Source organism: Sceloporus occidentalis, unplaced genomic scaffold (genome assembly GCF_023333645.1).
Source record: "Sceloporus occidentalis isolate IW3139 unplaced genomic scaffold, rSceOcc1.0.p SCAF_5, whole genome shotgun sequence".
NCBI classification, from domain to species: domain Eukaryota; kingdom Metazoa; phylum Chordata; class Lepidosauria; order Squamata; family Phrynosomatidae; genus Sceloporus; species Sceloporus occidentalis.
In genome coordinates, this window is record NW_028316985.1 from 163774733 (window position 1) to 163801142 (window position 26410).

Below are 26410 nucleotides of genomic sequence, written 5' to 3' on the forward strand. Positions count from 1 at the left end.
CCACCTTCAGTAAGGCTATTCACAGAAAAGTGTTTTCTGGATTTCTGCCAAATTAAGTGTGGATCAGCACGTCAACAAATATAAGAACATAATTAAATTTTAGCCAACCTAAGATTTCATGTAAAACAAATTTTATATCATAAAGATTCTTGCTTGGAAAAAACTAAATAAAGCTATATTTTTCAAATTAAATTATGCTTCTGTGATAGGCACCTGCCTACATCAATTTAAATAGTGTGCAAAACAAATTCAACAGTCATTAAATTAATTTTCACTCTTCTAAATAAAAACACTAAAAAGTCAATAAGTATGCAAAGTACAGTGGCCTATTAGTATCCTCTAGGGTTTGGTTCCAAAAGCACAGTGTATACCAGAATCCACGAATGCTCAAATCCCATTATATACAATGGCATAAGGTGTTGAAGGGGAAAGACATGACGGTTGTCATCACAGACCTGAGGGGCATATATTGCTATTATTATCAAAAGTTCTCTTGATCTCATATGAAAGTTGCCTTCCTCCAACCTAGATTTTACCCTAAAACCTAATTAACATATAGTACTACCAAAAAACTTTGGCCTGTTACAGACAGCCAAAATAAAGCTGCTTCGAGTCACAGTGGAGGTATGGTGTTTCAATGATGCATGCGTCCTAAGAGTCCAGGAGCCACACCAAAGCCACGCTCCAGTCCTTAGGGCTGGAGCGTGGCTTTGGTGTGACTTATGGACTCTTAGGATGCATGCATCATTGAAACACCATACCTCCACTGTGACTCGAAGCAGCTTTATTTTGGCTGTCTGTAACAGGCCATGGATAGCTTTCCCCATTATGCCTTACATAGTGAGATACCTAGCAGTATCTGACCACTTACTGTTAAACACAATTGCCTATATGGCAATTGTATTCTTAAAATCCTATGGACTCAAAAATTAGGATTCCGGTTGCATTTCTTTCCATCTGTTTAATTATTCGCAGTGAAATTTCATCAGTTCTACACTTAGAACAGAACAAAAGAATAGACTAAGAAGAGTTAAGTATACCAATTACTGTTATGAGATGTAAAAAAACTACCAGAATAAAAATAACGGAACAAAATACTAGAGGTGGAGCAGGAAGGGAATATAATCATTGTTTTTATGAAATAACTAAATAACTAAAGGAAACATTGCTGTCTAAAGCAAATATACTTGTTTCTAAGTATCAGGTATGTTTACATTGTAATATACATGCACAACTTCTTGTTATTACAGTCCATCTGAGCATATACCAGAAAGATCACAGTTGAGGCAGAGCCCAAAATCAGCACAAAAGGATTAGTGTGAAAAATGTGCATAAGATAAGCTGTAGACTTGAATCTCTGGCACAGTTGGTCTTCCTTGTAATAAACACTGGCATGAAATATGTTTGGGGGTCAGATCAAGTTTGCAAAGGATGGATTTTGTGAAGAAAATAGAGGTTTCATGAATTGGTACTAATCTTAAAAAACAAGGAAGATTTTTTTTTACTAATGTATCTCTCGTTTTTCTTACACAAAATAACTACTATTAGCTACTGAATTAGGAATTCAGATTCCTTATCAAAAGATGCCAATATATAATGATACATTTTATTTGAGAGAACTATGTATAACTCCTCAAGTATTTTCAGACAAATGTTTTTTTTTAAAAAAGTAAGAAACAAAGACCCACAATGAATGTAATTTGTATAGCAGTGTTTTTCCCCAAACCTCTGAATATTTTCTTTTCACTTCTTTGAAAAGTGAAATTAAATACTCTTCCAACATATTCTGCGCTAAATGGAACACAAAGCATTTTCCCCCCTTAATATTCTACTGGCTAATTTTCTATTGGCTTATAATTAAAACTGAAAACTACCCCCCCCCACTTTCTAATGAGAGCTGTAGCTGCATTTTTTTAATGCTGAAACCAAAACTATTATATATTCAGGGTAAGCCATGTTGGCCATATAGCAAAGTACAATAACATCCAAAATCCTCAAAAAAGTGATACCTTTTTTGGACCCGCCAAAATGCACAAAATACATGATGAAAGCTTTCAAAGTTCTGCTGGCTTCTTCATCAGGCAAAGGTGTTAAAAATCACACCTTTGCCTAATAAAGAAGTCAGTGGAGCTTCAAATGTTTGCATCATGAAAAAGCCAATGGAGTTTAGCAAACTTGGATTTTTGTGCATTTTAATCATCCACATAAAGGTGTCACTGTTTTTGGCTTTTAGCTGTTATTGTCCAAAACGGTTAGTACAAGCTCACTACCTGTACAGATACAAATATGCTAACTCATTTGTCTTCTAATACATTTCAAAATTCTCAACAAATAGTATGCGATACTAATCAAATGATATTTAATTAAGCATTTAATCACAATTGATTTCATTCTACAAGGTATGCTAAAAGGATTTCAGCTTAGAAGGTATGCTAAAAAGAAGAGCAGCCTTAAAGAATAATAACCATTTGAAAGTTACAACAGTCATACGTTACTTAATTCATAAGAAATAGCATTGAATATGATAGGTTTTTCTAGCAAAAACAGCCTAAGTTTGGATAATTCCCACTGCAATATATTATGATACTCACAGTACTGAGCAAAAAGTGTGCACAGGGTGCAGCCACACTACAGAATTAAAGCAGTTTGATACCACTTTTACTGTCACAACATCATACAGAATCCTGGGATTTGTAGTTTGCCAAGGTATTCTGCCTGGTCTGTCAGAGCAATCTGTTGCCTCATCAAACTACAAATCCCAGGATTCTGTAGGATAAGTCATGGCAAAGTGGTGTCAAACTGTTTTAATTCTGCAATGTGGTGCACCTACATACAACTTGTGGCCCTCCAAATATGGTTCTGCTACATCTCTCACCATTCTTCACAACTGGGTATACTGGCTAGAGCTCACAGAAGCTGCAATCCAACAACTGGAGGGTCAAAAGCTAAACAAAAATCAATAATATCAGAGCTTAATCAGATTGTAGCAACAACAGAAAGTTTATGCTGTAGGTTATGTAATTATATAATTCAGATTTACACCATTACTTCATTCTTGTCATTTGTTTTTGCCACTGTTGAAATGCAGGCTGTAAGATCTTTAGATCAGTGAATGTTCCTTTTGCAAAATAGATCTTTGACTTTGATCATGTTAAATCATTCCTCCAAGCTGTAAAAAAGGAGGAGGACAAGGGTACCATCACTCCCTTAAGAAACATACTCTGTTGCACTTCACTTCTTTCCAGCAGCCATCCAGAAACTATTTCACCAAGCTGAGTAGCTTCATAACTTACAACCAAGTTTTTCCTTTTCCATCCCCCTTTCCTTCTGCATCCTTTTGTATTATGTCTTTTAGACAGTAAGCTCAAGTGAGGGATTGTCTTTTCTTTTCTTTTTTACTGACATGTAAGTTTCTTTTGACATCCTTTCCAGGTATAAAGTGCTGTATACAGCAGGTAATTTCTGTAGCTGACCAATACCAATAGAGTAAAAGTAAGTGTGGAAGAATTACAAAAATCCAGTTTAAAAAGATTTAATGACACTGCCAACAAAGATGATGTGCAGCAACCAGGACCCTATGTTGTCCATCAGATGATATTTGCATAATAAGTTGCATTATTGTCTTTCAACCTTCAAAAGCAGAAAAAATGGAGAGCTAGCTGCCATGTCCTATCTTTTGCCAGGCAGACCTGGAAATGACCTTGCATGTAAAGCCCTGCCAGTTAAAACAAGGCAAACACCATGCTCTCCAGTAACATTCTTTTTGGAACAAATCAAGTCTGTTGAAATGGTGTCAAAAGAAACAAAACAAAAACAAAAATGTGACCTTGGATGTACTTTTTAAGGGATTTAGACCACAATGCTGATTAAAATATAAAAATAGCAACATAAAAATAGCAAATTTGGCAGACTCTTGGACAAATATGGGATATGTAATGAATTCAGATAAATCAAACATTGGCCTCTTGAAGATCAGCAGAAAGACTGAAGGCATCTTTCGATTCAGACATGCAATTTTAAAGGACCATGCAAGTGGGCCAGAAATTATCTGAAGGCATAAAGCCTCCTTAATGTCTGCAGCTGATGTTAAGGAGGCTTGACTTTGGGACAAGGCAAGATAAAACACCTTCAGAAAACCAAGGGCCTAAGCAGACAGGGAGAATAGCACAAGCCAAGCCCATGCTATTCTGCCTCTGGTTCTGACACAGGTCAGTCTTCGGACCAATGAAGCGACGAACATGTATTTATACACAATGGAGCAGCTGTGTGCCCCTTACCTGCCTCCATCCTTGCATCTTCTCAGAAGACTCCTGTCAAGCCCCTTAAGGGCAGAAATGGGGCACCTGGCTACACCCAAGTAGCCAGGTTCCCCCATACAACATCACAGGCCATGACAGGGGCTTCTGAGAAGACGCAACAGTGGAAGAAAATAAGGGGGCAGGCACACAGGGCCATGCAGTGTGCCAGCTGTCACCACAGAAGCAAGCACCAGGCCTTTTTGCCTCAGGTTAAGTCTCCTCTGGGCAGGATAGGTTCAGAACTACCAGATCAACATCCAGACTGGCAGATCCCAGCTCAAGGTTACAGGAGAACACAAGGCCAGGGGGGAACACGGGCCTTTTTGCCCATGCGTATAGGCCCCAAGTAGAAGGATCTTTCAGCTTCTCTGAGAAAGTGAACAATATAAAGAAAAATGTTAATTCCTCATATCCTAAACACTGTTAAGATCAGGACACTAACACAGACTGATATGCTCTTTTCATTTCCCCTCTTTTACTCCCTTCCTGAAGCATCACCCCAACTCCCTGGCATTTCTAGGCTATCTGCCACCAGAAAGAAGTAGGAGGTGATGACAACATTCAACATCTCTTTCTACTTCAGCTGAGTCTTGTTTCCCTCAGGAAACTTAACAAAAAGAGCCTTGTGGGGCGGAACATCATGAATGGTTCAACTCTCTATGCAGTTGGTGTGATTGTTTGAGTCTTCATATTTTCACTGTATTTTACAAATAGTGTAAGTTTGAGGATTCCAGTAAAAAAAGAGGGATATAAATCTACTTAATAAATAGCTAAATACTTCAAAAATGTAAAAAGTTTATGCCATAAGTGTCTTGGGGCCCAAACAACAGAAGAAGCACCTCCTTCTATATCATTGTGCATGATCATTCAATCTCCAGAGTAAGTTCTTCTCAGTACCATCAGTAAATGTCTCAGTACCATCAGAGATGGTGGAACAAGGAAGGGGAGCAATAGCAAAGGCGAATACATTTCTATACCACTTATCAGTGCACTTAAGCACTCCCTAAGTGATTTACAATGTGTAATACAATTGCCCCCAACAAGCTGGGTACTCATTTTAGCGACTTCAGAAGGATGCCAGGCTAAGCCAGCCCTGAGCCCCTGGCTGATAGTAAACTCACAACCTTGTGGTTTGTGAGTGAGTGGCTGCAGTACAGGCATTTTAACCTCTGTGCCATCAGGGTTCAGGGAGGGGCTGCATGTATTTGCTTTCAATAAATTCTCCAACTGATCTCTACCGAATATATTAAGAAATACATTATAAGGCACTCTAAGTTTTAATATCAAGCAGTCTCAACATGTCATGATGAAAAGTAATGATGTGGTGAAGATCTCACACACCAATTGGATTATTTTTTCTAGGCAAATTGTTATTAAAAGCTACTTCAGGATTAACATATCCTATGCCTTTTCTTTTCTTTAAACACACACACACACATAAGTTCAGGAGACATTTCATCCCAAAATAGATTTTTTTAAAAACAGGAAAAACAGCAGTTATCATGTTAGGTCTCTATAGTCTTTTAAATAAAAGTGTTGTGTAATAACAGAAGGCCAAAAGGCTTCACTTTCCCTTTCTATCATTTCCTATCTAGAAAATTCCCCTGCCAGTGAGGGATGGCAGGTTTACAGTAAGCTCTTTGTTTTGGTTATCTCAGGTACTGAGCCCTGAAACTCTGTCTCATATCAAAGCCATGTCATCATCTGTTGCTACAGGCTTTAAAAACTTTGCTCTGGATGGTCTTTGTCTATATATGCACATACTCTAACATCAACTTCGGTCAAATCTGAGAGATTAATCATTTGGCAATACACCAAAATATACCTAAGCATTAACTCTCTCTTTGCATGTAGCTTGTTGTTCTTGTTAACTGCTTTCAGGTCAACCTCAACCCATGATGACCCTATGTATGAGAGGCCTCCAACCATCCTGTTCTACTCCTGTAGAGTCATGACCATGGCTTCTCTGATTATGTCTATCCATCTGAAATTTGGCCTTCCTCTTTTTCTATTGCCCTCCACTTTGCCAAGCATTGTAGTCTTTTCTGGTGAGTCTTTGCTTCTCATGATATGGCCAAAATATGATAACTTAAGTCATTTTGCTTTCATTTTAGTCATTTTGCTTCCAGGGAGTGTTTGGCCCTGATCTGTTCTAGGACCCATCCATTGGTCTTTTTTAGCAGTCCACAGTATTCTCAAAACCCTTCTACAGCACTTCATCTCAGATGAGTCCCCCCCCCCCCCAATTAGCTTTATTCACTGCCCAGCTTTCACAACTATACGTAGAAATGGGAAATATGATGGCATAGATTTAATGATATATCTTTACACTTCAAGATCTTGTCTAGTTCCTTCCTAGGTGCCCTTCCATGTCCTAGTCTTCTTTTGGTGTCTTGACTGCACTCTCCACTCTGATAGATGATTGAACCCAAGCATGAAAAATCTTGGACTATTTCAATCTCTTCCTCATCTACTTTAAAATTATGTAGCTCATCTGTGGTCATAATTTGTTTTGTTTTCTTTATCTTAAGCTATGAACCTGCCTCTGCACTTTCTGCCCTGACCTTCTTCAATAATCTTTCTATACCTCTGATATTTTCTGCTAGTATTATGGTATCATCTGCATATCTTAGATAGTTGGCTTTCCTTCCTCCAATTTTCACACATCCTTCCTCCGAGTACAACCCTATTACTTGTATAATGTTTTCAGAAAACAAATTAAATAGATAGAATGATAGAATGCAACCTTGCCTGACCCCCTTTCCAACTGGAAACCATTAAGTTTCTCTATATTGTGTCCTAACAGTAACCTCCTGTCCTTAAAGATTCCGCAACAGAACTATCAGATATTGTGGCACACCCATTTCTTTAAGAGCAATCCTTAGTTTCTCATGATCTATACAATCAAATGCTTTACTATAGTCTATAAAACACAGGCTGGTCTTTTTTTGAAACTCCTTAATATGTTACTGTAGTGAGGAGGTACCCTTAAGAGAGAGGGCTGAAGGGGCTAATGAGGGTCAGGTGGGACAGGAGGGGCGTGAGGTGGAGCCAGGAGAGGGAGGAGTCGGCCCGGGGGGAATAAGAGGAGGAGAGAGGCGGTCGGGAGGAGGAACATGTGGCGGAAGAGGAGGCCGGGGAGTTGCGGTCGGAGAAGGGAGAGAGGAGGTGAAGCGGAAAGCAATAAGGGACGGGGTGCCTGCAGTGTTACAGACAAGGTCGGGTGGTCGGCGCAAGGGGCCGCACGAGGAGGCTGTCCTAAGAGACCCCCGCGTGGAGGGAGAGTTCCCTTTCCCCGACGCTGAGAGTTGGGCTGTAGGAAGGAGAGACCCTCTGGAGGGTGCCTGGTGGGACCCTAAGGGAGAACAGTGGCAAACGGGCCCAGAGCCCCGAGATAAAGAAAAGGCAGATTTAGAACCCCTGGAAAAACACTCCGGAGGAAGACTCACATCACGAGGCCGTGTGGCGGAGGAAGACAACTGAAAGACAAAGGTTTCTGCTTTGGCATTGTTGGGACTTATAGTTTATTGAGGGCTAAGGGATAACCCAGTTGGTGTTATGGTGTTACTTTAAAAGTTGCCATTAAAGAATTTAGTTTTCTTGCAACGTGCCTGCAAGTTTGTTACCGCCTACCGCCTACACCGGAGGGAGGAGCTAATTAAGGACGCTCATTATGCAACCAGCTAACCCAGCCCCGCCCACAGTTACATTATCCAGTGTATGTTTGCCCTATGATCCTTGATGCCTCTTACTTTCCTGAACTCACTTGGGTCCACATATGGTAAGCATCTTTGTTGGAGAATGTTAAGCATAACTTTGCTTGCATGAGAAATTAATGCAATGGTTTTGTAATTACTGCAGTTCCTGGTGTCTCCTTTCTTGGGGATTAGAAGGACAGGTTGCTCACCTGTAACTGTGTTTCTTTGAGTGGTCATCTGCGAATTCACACAAAATATTGAGCATTTCCAGTTGGTAGGCCATTGTTTTGTTTTCCAAATTTGTTGATATATCTCAGTTAAAACTAAAGTAGATTCTGTCTTGTAGCTTGGGGCAGCTCTACTAGTACATCATCAGTTCCTGTTGATTTATTTCTCTCAAGTGCCCTGAGTGCAGCTCTCACTTCAAAAATTTTAAGTTTGTCCTCATATGGTTCTTTGAATCTGTCATCAATTCATGCCTTTTATATATTTCTTCCATGTATTGTTTCTATTGTCTTTTTATTTCTTATTGGTCATATAAGTTACCCATTCTTGGCTTAAAATTTTCCTTGATTTCTCAGATCTTGTTGAAGAGATCTTTTGTTGTTTTTTTGTTGTTAGCTTCTGTTTCATTGCTCTGATTATTATAGTACTGTACAATAGTTCTTATCCCTACACACAAGTTGGTGTACATTTGGATTTAGGGTTCTGGTCCTATTTCTGTCACCATTCTTTTTTGCTTCTTTTCTGTTCTTGACTGCTTGTAGAGTTTCGTCTGTCATCCATTGAGGCTTTTCCTTTTTGGCTACAGGATTTGTCTTTCTGCTTTCCTCTCTAACAATGTCCCTGGCTTCAGTCCTGAATTCTTCTGGCTCCTGGTCCATTAGGTTTAATATGCAAATCTATTCTTCACTTTGTCTTTAAATTCTTCATTGATGTTTTCCAGGTTATATTTTGGTATGATGGCTGGGTTACTGTTTTTCTTTAGCTTTACTCTACTTTTGCTATTAGTAGTGCATGGTCTATGCGACAGTCTGATCCTGGCTTTGTTCTTGTAGAAAGAATGGAGTTTCTCCATCTTTTGCTTTCAGTTATATAGTCTATTTCATTTCTATATTGGCCATCAGTGATATCCATATATATGGTAACTTACTATATGTAACTTACTTAGAAACTAATGTTACAAGAAGGCATATTTTACTCCAGGTATATTTATGGTGTAGGAACGTAATGACATTTTGCATGCCCAAGTCTATGTGTATAAAGGGGCTTTCTGGATCACTGTAACCGTTTTGGATGCTGTATGAACAATAATAAAAGAGCACTAAATCTAGAGCAGTGATTTCCAAACTCTGGTCCTCCAGATGTTTTGGACTTCAGTTTTCAGAAGCCTCAAGCATTTTGGACAAGTCTGGGATTCTGGGAGTTGAAGTCCAAAACACCTGGAAGGCCAGAGTATGTGAACCACTGATCTAGAGGAAGACTGGAAAGACAAAACAGAGACATAACAAATATCCACTTCTTTTATCTTCTTAGACCCTTCCTCTTGGAATTCAGGGAAATTATTCTGACCATATTTTTAAAATTTTGTTTTAAAGGGATTGTTTCAATTCCATGTTTCGTTTAGTTCCTAAATAGTTTTGAAATGTAGCTCTTGAAAGAAACCAGAAATTTGATGTATGGTGTATACTAAAAAATAACTCTTCAGAAGCTGTTCCAAATCATCTGGTCAAGAACACTTTAACTATGGAATAATTAAAGCCATCACCACTAAAATGCTGCATATGCACAGTAGTCTGACCTTTAATTAGAACAATGAAAACTTTTTTACGTATCAGAAAGCCATTTTGAACAGATTAAGAACTGCACATAATGAAATACTTAAGATTCGTTTGGTGTTTTTGTAATACTGCTTATGCACAATTTGCCAATATAAATTCTAAATCCATAAACATTTAGAACTTCACTTGAAGGAAGTTGAAGGAAGAAACAAGATAAAAGTCTGACCCTGTTAAATATAAGATTGGATCCAATTTACAAGATTCATCTGCAGTCCTTAATATGGATATCTAAAACTATTACAAAGCCAACTGGAAACAATAAGCAATTCTGGCAAGTGAGATTTCCTTTGTCTCTGCTCTTCTATATATTATTTAAGACCAAAAACATCCCTGAATTTCACAGAAATGTGTCACTCAATCAGCATCAATCATAAAGACTTTAATTGGCTACAAAGGGATTCTTTTATCTTCATTAAATGCCAGTGAAGTTGTTGCTATGAAGGAAGTTACTGTGCACTGTAGTCAACCCAAGCTTGCGATCTGGCTGCAGGTCTTTGGACATTTGAAGCTTCTGAACATTCTTCAAAGGCAGTCCCATGTAGAACATGTTACAGTAATCCATCTGGGATGCAACTGTGGCATGTGTCACCATAAATCTGATGTCTCAAGGAACAGGCACAGCTGGCACACAAGCTTTAATGTGTAACTGCATTCCTAGCCACCACTGAAACCCAAGCTTCAGGCTCAGAGCTGAATCCAGAAGTATAACTAGGCTGCGGAAATGCGACCTCAGGGAGAATGCAATACCATCTAGCACAGGCTGAATCTCTACTTCCTGCTCTGACTTTTGACTAACCAGGAGCACTTCTATCTTGTCTGGATTATGTTTCAGCTTGTTCTCCCCTCACCCAGTCCAATATTAATGGCAGGCACAAGTTTAGAACCAAGAAAGCTTCCTTGGCTTGTGGAAAGAGATAATAGAGTTGAGTGTCATCTGGGAGTTCATCAAAATTTTAAAATTGGATTTTTAACATATGATTAAAAATAAATAAAAGAAAAAACAGCTGGTTGTCAGCTATTTTCTCATGCAATAGTAGTTCACAGTTATCACCTATTGCCTTTTGCAACAGTGGTAAGGAGGCTGGACCAGTTTTGCTAAGAACAAAACCTGATACTTTGCTGCTCAAATGCTCCTGCTTTTATGTATTTTTCCAGTATATACCCATCCAATCAGAGATGGGTTTTACTGGTGCTTGTTAACTATCAACAAAGATTTTCTCATACAGTGAGAAAAGGGGTTGCCTTCTGTAAAAGGACACAACTACTTTTGTAAAAGGCCACAATTCATCCAATCGTGTAAGACTTTCACTGGTTACTGTTATGGTTATCTGCCATCTGGTGACTGCAAAGCTTAAATGCACCTGACCAGCTTTTTATTCTGCCTATGATTTAACAGGGCTTTTTCTTATTGGCATTTATTGATAGTTGGAGTTAACACTCAGTGTTTTTATTACAACTAGGTGCTTAATGCCTTGACTAATATATGTAGACTGATTATTTGTTTCTCATCACTTATTTTGGGGGGCTTTACTTTGCAAAACACAAAGAAAAATAGCATCCAGCCAACAATTCCATTTTTCCAAAAACATGTCAAAAGCAGTTATCTATAAAGTACACATGTACATGAATAGCAAAAGCAGTGAGATCTTTGGACTACTGAATAACAGCTGGAGAATGTTTATCCTTATAGCCTTAGATTAAAAGGCATGCAGAATCCAAACATAACAGCAATTAGTTAAATTCTAAGTCTCAAGTATGTAGTTGTTGTGTACCTTCAAACCTACCGTGGAGTTTTCTGGGGACTGAGAGCGTGTGACTTGTCTATGATCATCCAGTGGGGAATGAACCCTGATTTCTGCAGCCACAGTCTAATACTCAGACTGCTACACCACCCTGGCTCTCATGTCTCAGGTATTTTCATTACCATAAACTCTTACATGTCAGTTCACCTTAAATCAAGTAACCAGCTATAGCTATCTTTAACTCAGGAGGGTTAAAATGGAAATCAGGTCTTCTGTTGTGATTAATGCACTATGGGTTCAAGGGAAACTGACAAGGCATCCTCATATAATCTCTCTTCATGGGAAAATGAGTAATTCTTTCTCAATATTACATCTGAGAACTGCAATCCCTGCTGACATGTTTTTGAAAAACCCAATAAAAATGTCATACCACACACAGTTCTTTCACCAGTTCAATATTTTTTATCAATTTAGTTGTTACACAGCTTTAAGTGCAAACTGATGTTCCAGTGTGATTTCTTTTAGTGTTTGTGAAAGGATTTTTGTGTTTCATATCAGTGAATTAAAATGTTTTGCAAGACTATTAGACTTCAACCCCTTTCTTACTCCTTGGAGGATAATACAGTGATCCCTTGTTATCCTCTGGGGTTTGGTTCCATGACTCCCTGTGGATACCAAAATATATGGATGCTCAAGTCCCATTATATACAATGACAGAATCAAATGGTATCTTTATATAAAATGGCAAAATCAAGGTTTGCCTATTGAAATTCACACATATATTAAATATTTTCAAGCTGTGGATGCTTGAATCCGTGGATAAAGAAAATCCATGGATAAGGAGGGCTGACTGCACTTTGCAGAATCATTTCATTCAGTCACATATTATATCATAGAAATGTCAAAACAAATAGGGGGGAAACTGTAGGAGGTGGAGCAAATCTGAGTTCATTTTTGGATTTAGAACACTTCTAAACCTCTATAAAACCAGCACACATTTTTTCAAAGAAAGGTTTTAAGACTCTCAGTTCTGCAGGCCTATGAGATAGTTAAAAACATTTGCAAACCAATAATAATAATAATAATAACTAAAATTTTAATCACAGAGAAGATCTCTTCATAAGGTTCAGAAATCACAGTTAACACTGAAATGGGGGTAGGCAAAATGTAGCTTGCAAGTCAGATGCAGTCCATAGGCTCATTTTGTGTCCCCTGCACACCCAGAAGCTTTTTTAACCCCCACCCCCCACCCTCAAGACCTAAGGAATACTTTTATCACATCTTTGGGTTTCCAGGATCAATTTTAGGCACAGGAGAAAACCAGGAGGTGACTTTTGTTCACTTCTTATTTAAAAAAAAAGGCATCTCCTGAGCCCAAAATGGCCCAGTGGGGTGTAATTTGTGGCAAATATGCCCACCTACATTTCTTAGAGGATGCTTGGAGGTATTTGTGAGCAATTATTTAAAAAACCTTTTATAGCATGGTGGTGCATGGGGTCCAAGGTTTCCCATGGGGGTGTTAATGCAGCACCCTGCCCTCCCACAGTTGCCCATTCCTGCACTAAAAGGCAAGTAGCAACTATTTCAAAGAGGTAGTAACAGTGATGAGAAAAGGATAAAATGAAATCAAAAACTTCTGCTTCGAGTTGGAACCAGGATGCAATACTAAACAACTAATTCGTTATTTCTAGTTATTTTCTACAGACAAACTGGGCTGAGGAAGGAAGTTATCCCATTTACTGAAACAGAAGAAATATCTTCATCATCCTATTACAATAATGGGTCAGGTTATCCCTATTTCTCAAAATGTAAACAAGAATTGTTTTATAAACAAAAACAAAAAATAAATAAGAAACAACTACCTTCCTTAAAATATTTAAACTGATTAAAACAACCATGCATGCAAATAAAAATATAAAATCAGCACAGGAGCAGACAATACATGCACATCCCAAAGAGGAAAAAGCACCATCACAACCTTTTGTCTTGGCCAATGTAAGGCAGCAGGACTTTAGAAACAGCAGACAATCAACAACTGCACTTCACTCCAATACCCCACCATTATGATTTTAATGCCTATATGAGATTTCTTTTCTTTAATTTAGGAATGGAGCAAGAATTAGATTTTTAAAGACTTTCCCAGCTAACTTGAAACCCAAATGAAATGTTTTACATGAAATCGAGTAAAATTCTTCTAAGGAGCAAACCTATCACAGGCTACCAATCATTTACCAAGAATGACAAGAGCCAGATGTATGTGGCATTTTGTTTTGAAGTTGCTTCAGTCTACAGTACATTATTTTCCACCATATAAGCCAGCAGTGAGACAAATAACTTTTACTGCCCTCTAGTGAACGTTTTTTTTTCTGTGACTACAAGTAGTTTCCAATTTATAGTGACCCTAATCTGCACCTATTATAGGATTCTCTTGGCAACATTTGTTCTCAGGTAGTTTGCTTTTGCCCTCATATAAGGCTGAAAGACAGTGTGACTTGCCCAAGATCACCCAACGAGTTTCCATGACTGAGTGGGAATTGGACCAAAATTTCTAGATTGGATATAAACTCAATGATTCATAAATTCATAAATCAAAGGGAAATAAGATGCCAGAGAAAAATATGAAAGTTGTTTCTGTAGCAGTAAAACTTTCAGTTTTAGTTTATTTTATCTTTTTAAACCACTGATGACTTTTCAGACATACGCTACTACCCCATCTCTGACAGAATTGACATATACTGGTTATTCCTATTTTTGGGACAGATGCATTCTCTTAATGCTTTCATTAAGTTCTTATAGAATTCTTGCTACTATAAATGTACTGAACACTGAGCTTTGGTATAGCCATAGAAAAACTGTACACTTGTCAATGCTTTCTCAAAGCCTCTTGCACACTACATGCAGGGGAAGTGGATATCAATCTACCAAGTTATACAGTGGTACCCCGGGATACGAAATGCTCGCGTTACGAAATTTCCGGGGTACGAAAAAGTTGAATTTAAAAAAACTGTTCCGGGTAACGAAAGGATTTTCGGGTTACGAAATTCCTTTCGGCGCGTTTCGGCGCGAAATTCAAACCGCGGCTAGCGCTAGCGGCGGCTAGCGGCGGCTAGCGGCTTTCCAGCGCCTTTTTCAGGTTGCGAAATTTATCGGGTTACGAACGGCGCCGCGGAACAAATTAAATTCGTAACCCGAGGTAGCACTGTATTTCTGAACTTCTTGCTTCTTCTTCATCCCCTATTTTCTGTATCATCTCATAAAGAATTTTGAAGAAGCTCATGTCACTTATCTTTTACCTTAGTAAAAATTTTGTGGTCCTAACAAAATGTATTAACCATCTCTGATAACTGTTTTTATTTATGGACCACATGCTTATCTATCTTTTTTTCTTTTTCTTTTTTTAATAAGCTTCTTCTGGTCACTGAGAATAATAAACTAATATTCAGCATAGAACTTGAATTTTCAAATATAAATATAAATTAAAAATTATTTCCAAACCAGATCATTGAAGTAGAACAGTTACATAGTCATTGTTTCAGAAGAAAATTTGTCATTTTATGAATAATTTTCTTGTTGTTGTTGTTGAAGGTACCCTAATGGTGCAGTGTTAAAATGTCGGTACTGCAGCCAAAACATTGTGAGCTCAATCCTGCAGGACTCCAGGTTGACTCAGCCGTCCATCCTTTTGTAGGTTGGTAAAATAAGTACCCAGCTTGTTGGGGGCAATTAGCTAACACATTGTAAACCACTTAAAGTGCTTAGCACTATAAAGTGGTATAGAAATGTTAGTGCTATTGTGTGCCTTCAACTTGTTTCCAACTTATAGCGACTCTAAGGCGACCCTATCACAGGGTTTTCTGAGGCTGAGAGGGTGTAACCTGCCCAAGGTTATCCAGTGGCTTTCCATGGCTGAGTGGAAAATTGAAGCCCATTCTCCAGAGTCGTAGTCTTATGCTCAAAACAATACACCACAATGACTCACCTATATCAGTATTATTTAATATCAGTATTATTTAATCTAAAATGAATGTTTTTAAAATAGGACTAATATTCCAGGCAAATAGTTTTGTCCCGAATAATAAGATGGGAATGTACAGAACCACTCCCATTTACTGTTATGGGCACACAACCACTATTATTCTGAAACCAATTTGAAACACAAGTATTTAAAAATGTACAAATATTTTTGATGCAAAATGCAGCACACAAAAAAAATAATCAGTATTATTTCTTCATTCTCTTGGCCATCACTTGGATTGTGTCTGCTATTCTTGTGGGTTTGCGTGCAAAGAATTGTCTCAGATGTGGAAAAATAACTGGAAAAACAGCATGGAAAGCTTAAGAAGGTAGGTAAGTAAAACTATAAAATGACATTCTTCAAAGTGCCTCAAAACATTCTGACAAGCTTAGAAAGAGTAAATGACTTTCAAGTACAGTAGCTGTTTTTTATAATTGAATTGAATTATACCCAATAAGGTGATGACCCTTGTGCACTGTCTAGGAACAGGTCACATTATCATACTACAGGCCTCAAACACTTAAATTTCAGCTGTATCCCAATTCATCTTTGTTTCATGCTTTTCAGGACTTCATAGATTTTTTTCAGAAGTAAACAAGCATTAAGAACAACTTGGTGTTCCTTTGCAACAAACATATAAGCATGACAGTTGATCTATGAGCCCTACATTTATACATTAAGACTGCATCTGCACTGCAGAAATAATCCATCTTTGACACCACTTTAACTGCTATGGCTTCATGCTATGGAAGCCTGGGATCCGTAGTTTGTTGCGGCTCCAGAGCTCTCTGACAGAGAAGGCTGAATATATCACCAAACTACAATTCCCAGAAGTCCGTAGCACTGAGCCATGACAGTTTAAATGGTGTCAAACTGACTTTTTCTGCAGTGCGGATGCAAGCTAAGTCAACCTTTATCAAACTTTTTTACCTTGGAGGAACCCCTGAAACAATTTTAGGTATCTGAGCCCCCATGCATAAAACTGATTATGTCTACAGGGTTTTTTTTTTAAAAAAAATGGTGGTTGTTCAGTCATGTTCACTTGTGAAATTCCTAGCAAACCCAAGGTTTTTAAAGGGAACCTGGTTGAGAAACCCTGCATTACGTATTTAAGGCCACAGAATACTTTCAACTGAGAATCTCTTCCTGCTTTGGAAACAGACAGCAGTGAGACCTAAGAAATATAGCCAGCTAATAAAGCATTCCTATTGGACAGTGATCTGAATGATGACTGCATTGTGTCCTGCTGAGGTCTTAAAATAAATGGTAGTACACCTGTACTGTCCATTTAGCCTACAATTTAGCAAATGATGCAAGTACATATTTTGTGTGCCAATAGCACATCTTCCCTCAGATGAGGAACAAGCCTTATTCCGTGAGCATGAAAGTGACCCAGAAGTCACCCAATGAGATAGCTGAAAGTCAGCCAGGACTTCTCTGCTCATCAAGACAGGTCAGGGTCACACCAGGATGAGTAACAGCCGCCGAAAGAGGCATAAGCAAAAGTGGCTAGCCCAAATCTGCCTTCTTAGACACAGCATGTGGATAATCGAGCACTTCACAAGGAGGAACACATTAAAGAACCTTTTGTCTGATAACAGGGGAAAGCTTGGCTGTTGTAGGAGCCTTCAGCTTTATAGGCACTGCAGTCCTCTCACCAAAGCTGGGATCAGAATTCCTAGTTCCAGATTCTTTTGTGTTTCTCTTTTGGGGATCTCTGACTTCCATGAATGACCCAGACTGTTGAACCTCTTCAATCTTTGTTGTCAAATAGTGACTTGGCCTTTGGCAATGGCCTATTCTCAGAACATGACTGTCACGCCTCCCTATTACTCATCCCCTGCTGAATGACCTGGTTTTCCTAGATCTTTGCTCTCTTGCGACTAGTTGTGACTATCTGAGCTCTGCACTGACCGGAACTCCATGGGGGCCCCACAGACATTCAGAAAAGTGCTGAGTGGCTGCCTTAAGTGCTTTGTTTTTGAAGCATACTCAGTTACAGACAAAACATGTCTATTTTGGTTTCTTATGGTGTGCTTGGTTTTTTTAAAACTATATTTTTCTGTGGATTTTCTGGGCTATGTGGCCATGTTCTAGAAGAATTTATTACTGATGCCAGCCACAGATGCAGGTGAAACATCATGAATACATTCTTCCAGAACATAGCCACATAGTCCAGAAAACCTACAGAAAACTATAGACACTGACCATGAAAGTCTTTGACTTCACATCTTTTGGAACTGTGGGTGGGTGTTTGCCTGTGTTTGTTTCTTTGAGAAAAACCAAGTAATTTACCCAGAAACCAGTTTGTCTTCTGAGAAAAAAATGGTGATCTGTGACTGACCACATCCACCACGTTAGCCATTTTTGAATAGGCAAGCCCCTTTTAATGCGGTGTTACACTGACCACAATGCATGTTCAATATTCCAAGTGTGCTTGCAAGCATTAAAAGGCTGGGCACACCTGTTTCAGCAGAGAAGATATAGGTGCAAAAGAGATGGATTTAGAACTTCTCATTATCTCAACTGTTTTCTTTAATAATAAATAGCTACGTAAGTCTGGCCTTACAGCTCTTAAGATATTTGACAATTCATTTATCTCCTGTCATAGTCAGTCTCTCTTGCACTCTCAAAACTGAAAATTCCTTCTTCTTGAAACTGTTTTCTAACAAACTTGCATGACAAATTCTTTATCAACTGTGACACATTCCTGTAAGCCCCATTCCTATTTTAATGGAAATAAACAGTGACTAATCTAATGGAACATATTAATATATGAATACAATACTAAAATTACCAAGAAAGCATCACAAAAACAATCAATTTATGGAAAAGAAATGCTGAAAATTGCAAGTTATTTTTAGTATAGCATTTTCATCTATGATGAGGAGGGAGGGAGGAAAGGAAGGAGGGACCCCACATCTACACCAGGAACTCTAGGGGGCATAAGAGCACCAAATCAAAATAACAAGCTTTTTTTCTGTCAAGGCAGATTGAATCATGACTGGTCCAGATAGCACAACATTTTCCATTTTCAGCAGTATCAAACAGATACAGGGCACAGCAGCAAAACTATTTCATTTTATCCCAGAGATCTGTAATCAGTACACATTGAACAACTTACTAGAGGTTTCACTGCTAATAGTTATGTCTGTTATACCTAAAGCATTTAAAAACAATTATGAAACAACTGTAACAGTAATTGTCAAATTATCCTTTGGTAGCAGAAAAGATGTAAGCATGATTCCAACAAACAGGAAGACACAGAGTAAATCTCTACCTTTTCCTGGGTTAACAGCAGCTGGTAGGTTATCCCAGTCTAAGACCCAACTGGCACAAGGATGAGGGGAAAACTTTGCTTCAATGCCATTTTCCTATAATTTAATATGAGAGAAAGAGAGAGAGAGAGACCAATTCTTGTATCAGTTGGCAACATCTAAAGATTAATTATTTGTATACTGCAAGCCATTGACTGCTGTATAGTTTTTGAACTAAGTAAGGATGTCCCAATGTCATGGACAGTTATACAGGACATTGGTGAACTACAAAATTATCTTGCAACAAGATTCTTGGTCTCAGTTTCTGTGTTTATCAATAAACATCTCTTATACAAGCCAAAACTACCAGATGATCAGAAATGGATTATTACTGAGACTATACAGATTTCAGGTGAACTAGCTCTTAAGGGCTAGCATAGCTTACTGAGTGACAGCAAGTCAGAAGTCCCATAATCAAATCCTGATCAAATTATGAATTCACTCTACATATTTAGGCAAGCACCTGTGCTTTCTAGCACTGGCCATGCCTACAAAATATTGAGAATATAGCCAACTATGTAGGGTACTGAAATAGTTACTATGCTAATGTTAGTGAAAAGTGTTGATTACTTGGAATAAAATATATTAATTAATGAATTAATTCCTGGTGCAATTCAAAATGTCAGTGATCTATAAAGCCCTATATGGCTTGGGTCAAAACTACCTGAAATGTGGTACAGTATTTCCCAATATGAGCCTGTCTGAGTTTACAACCCTTGGGAAAGTGCCTTATCTCAGTACCACTACCATTACAGGCATGCTTGCGGAGGTCATGACAAAGATCCATCCCATTAGCTGATCTCTGAGTATGAATGTCCCTGCCATGGCAAGCTAGGTTGGCCGCTCTCTGCTCTTTTTCTGCCAGCAGATGAAGGATGAAGACCTCTGTTTACTTTGGCATTTGGATGTTAACTGCTGCTGCAGGTATTTCAAATGGGGTGTCTTGTATTTGTATTTTAACAGTTATTACATTTTAACTGCCTTTTTAAAACTGTTTAAAATTAATGTTTTTAATAAAACTGCTTATATAATTTTAAAAAAACTTTTTGCGCTTTTCATTGTTTTAAGTGCACATTGTTTTAACTGCACTTTTTAACTCAAATTGTGAATTGCCTTGTGTCTCACACTTGAAGAAAGAATAGATACAAGTTTAAATAATAATTCAATAAATATTATTCCCCTCTCTCAGAATTAGATTTCATTCAAAACATTGTTTCCTGTTGAAAGTGAGAGAACTTTTCCTGTATAAAGTGACTGAAATATCCACAGATTTGGCTTTAAAAAATTACATTGACACATTCTTCAAATCTACATAATTCTAAAAAAAAAAGGTAAGAAATGCATTTATCCTACCATTAACTTTGTCATGGTTGGCCTCGGTCCACCTATAAAATGAGCATCTTCAGGCTCCTCTTCTGACTTATCAGAGGCTGTGCTGATACTCTGTAGATGTTCATCTGATAAAGAGGATGCCCCCACATACTGGCACATTTGCATATTGCATTTGGCAGCAGCTCGTTTTATTCCAGGTACTTCCTGAACTCTCTGGTACCAAGCGGATATCAAAGGCAACTGTGAGATGCTAAGATGGTTGTTCTTGCTGAAACCCTTTGGGAGAATACCAAAAAAATCTACTTCAAAACTATAGTTTATACTGCTTTTTCCTCCTGTATTTCCTTCCTAGTGGAAGCACCCTAATATCAAAAGGTTTCTTGACATAACATTCTCACATACTGAATAATTTGTGGTATTTGATTTAAAGAAGCCAGTATAAAATCAATCCCCCCAATTTAATTTCTACAACTGCAAGTATGAAAGAAACTTTTTTTTGTTTCCTAAAAAGATTCAAATAATTCATTTTCTTTCTTATAATTTATACCCTGTTTTCTCTCCTTCATGAAAGATTGAAAGTGGTTTATCTTTCAAAATGTATCTTTAGTTTGTTTCAAAACCCCCATAGTGCAGCTTCCATTCTTAGAAATCACCAAGGTAAGGCCAAGGTCCATTAACAATAATGAAAATTTTAGTGCTGAGAAAAAATTAGGGAAAGCCACAAATCTCTTCCCATATCATCCAAAACCTAGAATATACACCCAAGCTTCAGAACAACAATATGACTTCCAAAGATGATGCCAACATGTATGAACTAACAAGGGGGCAAGTTCCCAAAAAATAATTCAAAGTGCTGGCTATGACCTATAGAGTCCAATGTGGCTCAGATCCAGATGGCGTGAAATACTGTATTTCCCCATATGAGCTGATCCCACCCCCTGCTACCGGCATGTTTGGTGAACACATAACCTGCACAGGAACTGTCAGAACCTTTTAGAGCGTAGATAGCATCTTCTGGGGGGAAATCACACCCCTACCTGGTGCACATTCTATGCTGGTGCCTGCTATCTCCTTCAGTCCCAGGTCTGCCACAGTAGAGAGACCCAGCCAGACTATTAGAGAAATGACATAGAGAAGTTAGGGGGGTTGTGTGAGTGCACAGATGACCACTTGAAAAACCAGTTACAGGTAAGCAACATGCTTTTCTTCTTTGTGGTTTTTGCATCACACACGCATGGGTACAAAACCAATTAATACCCACAGGAAGAATATTGATGTACCACGGCCAGCACTGCCCTTCTGAGATTAGTGTCCTTCAGAGATGTATTTTGGGAAGAAAGACAGGAGATCAATATCCTGTGATGTGGAAGTAAGACACCACTTTAGAAAGAGAGGTAGTATCATCCTAAGTAACACCTTATCCCTGTGAAAGATCAAGTATAAGGATCATGTCTAAGTGCAACATTTCTCCCACACAACACAGCAAGCTGACCAAGAAGGCTATTTTCAAAGATAGTAGTCATAGGTTTGCAAAATGTGCAGCTCTATGGTTGTTGTGCACTACTATGTATTGACTCTGGAAACAAACAGGTTAACCAGTGGAAGTTGCTACCTGTGAAAAAGGTCTCTAGCTGCAGAGAGAAGGCAATGGGAATGCATGTCAGATGTTAGAATTTTCCCCTTGCAACCAAAGCCCTTGATGAAGTTGAGGCCACAGGTGCCCAGGAGTGCAGCTTCGGTGGAAGGCTGATGTCCCAGAATGACAAAGACAACAAAGAAGATGCTGAACAAAATCTCAAATTATGAAAAAACTCTATTGGCTCCTAACATAGGCCCCTTCAAAGTTTGCAACATGTCATTAGTGCATTCTGGTTGTCCTGATAAAGGAACTGCTGTTTTGTGGATTTTGGGTGTTATGGTACTATGCTTTACTCCTGTGAGACATTGTCATTTTGTTCTTTTTTACTCACAGGTAAACATATAAAGAGAGTAATTAAGGTGAGTATATCCATTTATAGGTGAAAAAAGAATTGGGAACATCCCACCAACTGCGAGATCATCTAGACCATATATTTTAAATATCATAATTCTTACCAAAAAATGATAGATGCATGGAAAGAGAACGACATCAGCCAAAGTGAAATAAAGTCCTTCTGCAAAAACATGTTCCAACTGTGGCAGTTCTGATGTTTTCATCTTCCTAATGTGAGAAGGCTCCCTGGAGGTAGCACCTTGTATATTCTGCAGAGTTAATTTAGAGAGAGCTACTCTCAGTTCCAGATCTGCACCACAGGGTTCCCAAACTTCTATTACACTTTCCTCTTGTGAAGAAAGATCATTATTTGATTCCTTGACAAAGGTCTTTTGCTGTTGAACTTTCTGCCTTCGAATTTTGTCATCATTATGCACTCTGACAGGTTCTCCCAACTTCTTTTCTAACCGCAATATCTCCTCTGGAATACTCTGACGCTGATCAGGAGAGACCTGCAAAAAGTTTTCAACTGCCAGAGGAATGCTGATTTCACAAAGTCTGGTCCACTCACTAACCTGTAAATAAATACAATCACTAAGTTAAGGACTGATTTTATATCTATACTCACAGAAAATGTAAAAAGAAATTCCAAAAAAAGTTTAGAGTCACAAAGTGCAGAGTGTTAGTTTCGTCGTAAAGATAAAATCTTATCAAACATACTGAGCATATCTTACTGACACCAATAACCTTCCCCAAGACTATGTTACACATAATCAAAATTCTACCAGCATTTTTGTATTAATGTTATGTGCAATCTCAAATCAATATTCAATGTTATTTGCATTACATTTCATACTTTAGTGTTTTCCATTTAATCTATCCATTTCGTAACTTCTTATCCATTAAAGAAAGATGACCAAGATATGTTAGTGGCTTGCTTTCATGTAGTAAAAGATAATGAGATAATCAGTTTGCTTGAAATCGATTATATATTGAAAAATATTTACAAATCACTTTAAATCTATATAAAAAATAAACTCACTTCAGAACAAGCTTTCAGACAGGTCTTTTTAAATCCCAAAAGTTCCAGAATATCTTCTTTTGATGGATCTGCCTCATATGTCTTATGTACGATTTGCCTCAATACCACAGCAAGTCCTGCTCGGCAAAATCTTCCATCCTTCTCAACAATAGCAGGTAAAGAACAGCTCTGGACTAGCAAAGGAAGTTGACCCCTTTTGATGAAGCAAATATCTAGGTCCTCTGTTAGTACTTTGTCTGCAAGCAGGGAATTTGAGGCTGTTTCATTCGGAGATACTAGAAAAACTCTGAATGACTTGCAGTCACAGTATGACAACAGGAACAAGGATATAGATGTATGGAGAGGAAAGATACAGTCTCCAGTCTGATGAATGTAGTCTAGATACAGCTGGTCTTCAGTAATAGCTTTCATTTTTTCTTAAGGGAAGAAATGGGATTAATAAAATATGAGTGTAGATGGGTTAATTTTATATTTTTCAGGTCTTTTTAAAGCAGATGAGTCTTTTTAAAGAAACATGCATTCAAACCTAGAAGGCCTCAAACTAGACATATTTTAATTTACCAATTAAAAAGAGAAAATTCCAAATGATCTTGTCCCCATTGCAGGCTCTTTTTTAAAGGTGTGGAATGGCACTGTTTTGAGAGAGTCATCTACAAAGGCAGTAATATTCATCCTCCCTCTTATAATTTGTCTCACATGATTCCTGAAGAGAAGCCATTTTCAAAGATGGATTAGAAATTAAAGTTGTTGCTTTTCCAATTTTTTTAAAGGTCAATAAAAATGGATGTCTTTTATGACGCCACAAAGTTATTGTATTTTTGCATAAACAGCCCAGTTTTGGACCCATATCAGGACAGGAGTTACATATACATTAAATGAATGAATACATTTTATTAAAAATATGCCATATCTGTCTAGAGCTGTCAAACCGAATTCTGCCTCAGGCTTGACATATGCAGTCTGAGCAGCCCCAGACTGTGGACAGAATCCTTCAGGGGAAGTGTGACCCATCCAGAACTGACTGACATAACTCCAATCCTGGATTCGGGGTTCCTATAGCAAGTACCTCCGTCTTACCTGGATTCAGCTTGAGTCAGTTTTCCCTCATCGAGTCCATTACCGACCTAAAACAGGTATTCTAGAGTATAATCTGTCCTAGGCACCCTCTGCTTTCTCATCCATCTAGCTTTTAGGGTGAGCAGAAACAGTTATGCCTGCTCAAATTTTTAAGTTTACTGGCATTGCTTTCCTTGGGTTCATCCTTTAGATCTTTGTTACATGCCCCTATGTTTTGCCCTCAATGTATTCACGGGTCTATTAAAACCTATAATTATGGGACCCAAAACCTGTCCTCAAGTTATGCGTGAGGCCAATTGATAGTTGATTATAGACAGTAAGCTCCAGTGTGACACTTTGATCTAGCATGGCCAGCTCTTGGATAAGTTACCTTTACTGTCAATAACGTGGCTCTTGAAAGATCAGTGACAGTGTTTGCAGTAAGTATGGAGCTCAGATATCAACTGAGGGTGGGCAGATTGTGAGAGATCTGTATGCTTCCTGTGGAATGACCTGCGCTGTGAGAAGGGCTTCTAAGAAGGGCTAGGGAAAAACACTGTTACAAAACCCAAGATGTGGCCTAAGATGCTTAAAGTCAAAACAGCCGTTGCTCCAGTAAGAGGGTTGGAAGATAGTGGTAACAGCCAGACTTTTAATATATATATGTGTGTGTGTGTGTGTGTATAAAATATATGGTGTATTTTTTAAATGTCAGACTTTTAATATAGATATATATGTGTGTGTGTGTGTGTGTGTGTATGTGTGTGGTGGATTTTTTTAATGTACGGTGTTTTTTAATGCTGTAAGCCGCCCCGAGTCCCAGCGAGAAGGGTGGGATAAAAATAAATAGTATACTTTTATATATATATATATATATATATATATATATATATATATAATATTACACACACACACACACACACATATATTTAACCAGGAGAGGTTTAAACCAGCTAAGGGTGCTTCCAAGGGGAGTACTCTGGGTGAGCATAAAAGGAGCATAAGGCAAAGTCACAGGACTTTCCAAGAAAACACCCCAAAACAAAGGGAGGGGGACCCTCTAAAGCTGGGTATGTCCTACTCATATAGCCTGTGTCCACACTGGAGAAACAATCCGGTTTCGTGCCACTTTAAGCACCATGAGTCAATGCTGTGGGATTCTGGGATGTGTAGTTTTTGGGGCACCAGGGCTCTCTGCCAGAGAAGGCTAGATATCCCACAGAAGGACGGACCCCAGGATCCCCGTTTCACTGAGCCTTGGCAGCTAAAGTAGCGCCAAACCGGATTCCTATTTCTGCAGGGTTTGTGAAGGACCGGAGGAGGCTGCTTTGCTTCTGCCAGGGCCTCCTTCCTTCTGAGGCTGAGAGAGTGACTCCATCCCCCGCCAAAGAAAGCAACCTCTCACTCACTGGCCATGGCTCTTCTCTCTCGCCTGCTGCTGCTGCATGGAGAAGACTGAAGGAAGAGGCCCCGGGAGATGGGTACTGCGCATGCTCCTTGGAGCCCAAGGCCTGCTGGGAAGTGTAGTCCTGCGACCTAAGCGTCAGGCTGCCTATGGCTGGGCACAAAATGGCTTCAGGCTACCTATAATATTAATTACACAGAGTGGTAGCGCAAGGCTCCGGCTCTATGCCTGTGAACTTGGGACTCCGGGGGAGCAAGAGGGAGCGTGTTGTTCGCTGACTGACTCTGAACAAAGCCTAAGCCCACGCATTGCTGTGCTAGCCCCGCCCCCTTCCTCTACGTCATCGCCGTCGTCACTCCCCTTCCCTGCGGATGACTGGAGGACGAGTCCCTCCCCCGTCATAAGCCCCGCCCCTCTTTCACGTCATCGCCGTCGTCACTCCCCTTCCCTGCAGCTGATTGGAGGACGAGCCCCTCCTCGTCATCAGCCCCGCCCCTCTCCCGCGTGAGACCCGGATGTAAAAATTTGTAAAAAAAAACGGCAGTGCACTCCCGCCCAGAGGCCGGGGCCTGAGGGCTGCTCAAGCGGGGAGTGCAGGGCTCGGCGTTCCTCCTCTCCTCCGCCCCCCTAAGGCCTCGGATGGATGGGAGGAAGCCCTCTCGCGACTGCCGGTGCGGTGCTCCCGAGGGAGG

At 39.1% G+C, this 26410-nt stretch overlaps 1 protein-coding gene across 2 annotated transcripts in view; it reads right to left on the reverse strand.

The window, feature by feature from the left end:
• GSTCD (glutathione S-transferase C-terminal domain containing) overlaps positions 1-25953 on the reverse strand; it is a 66478-nt gene extending 40525 nt beyond the window's left edge. The window contains exons 1-5 of one of the 2 annotated variants that reach the window (XM_089526025.1): positions 25723-25953; positions 23258-23673; positions 22338-22790; positions 20265-20519; positions 18875-18968 (exon numbers count right to left, since the gene is read on the reverse strand). In XM_089526025.1, coding sequence (XP_089382151.1) covers positions 18875-18968; positions 20265-20519; positions 22338-22790; positions 23258-23673; positions 25723-25729 — 1225 coding nt within the window. In that variant the 5' untranslated portion in view covers positions 25730-25953. Of the gene's footprint in view, positions 1-18874; positions 18969-20264; positions 20520-22337; positions 22791-23257; positions 23674-24334; positions 25047-25722 lie in introns of those variants that run through there. The other variant, XM_089526026.1, reaches the window with a different exon arrangement.
• Between the last annotated feature and the right edge of the window lie 457 nt (positions 25954-26410).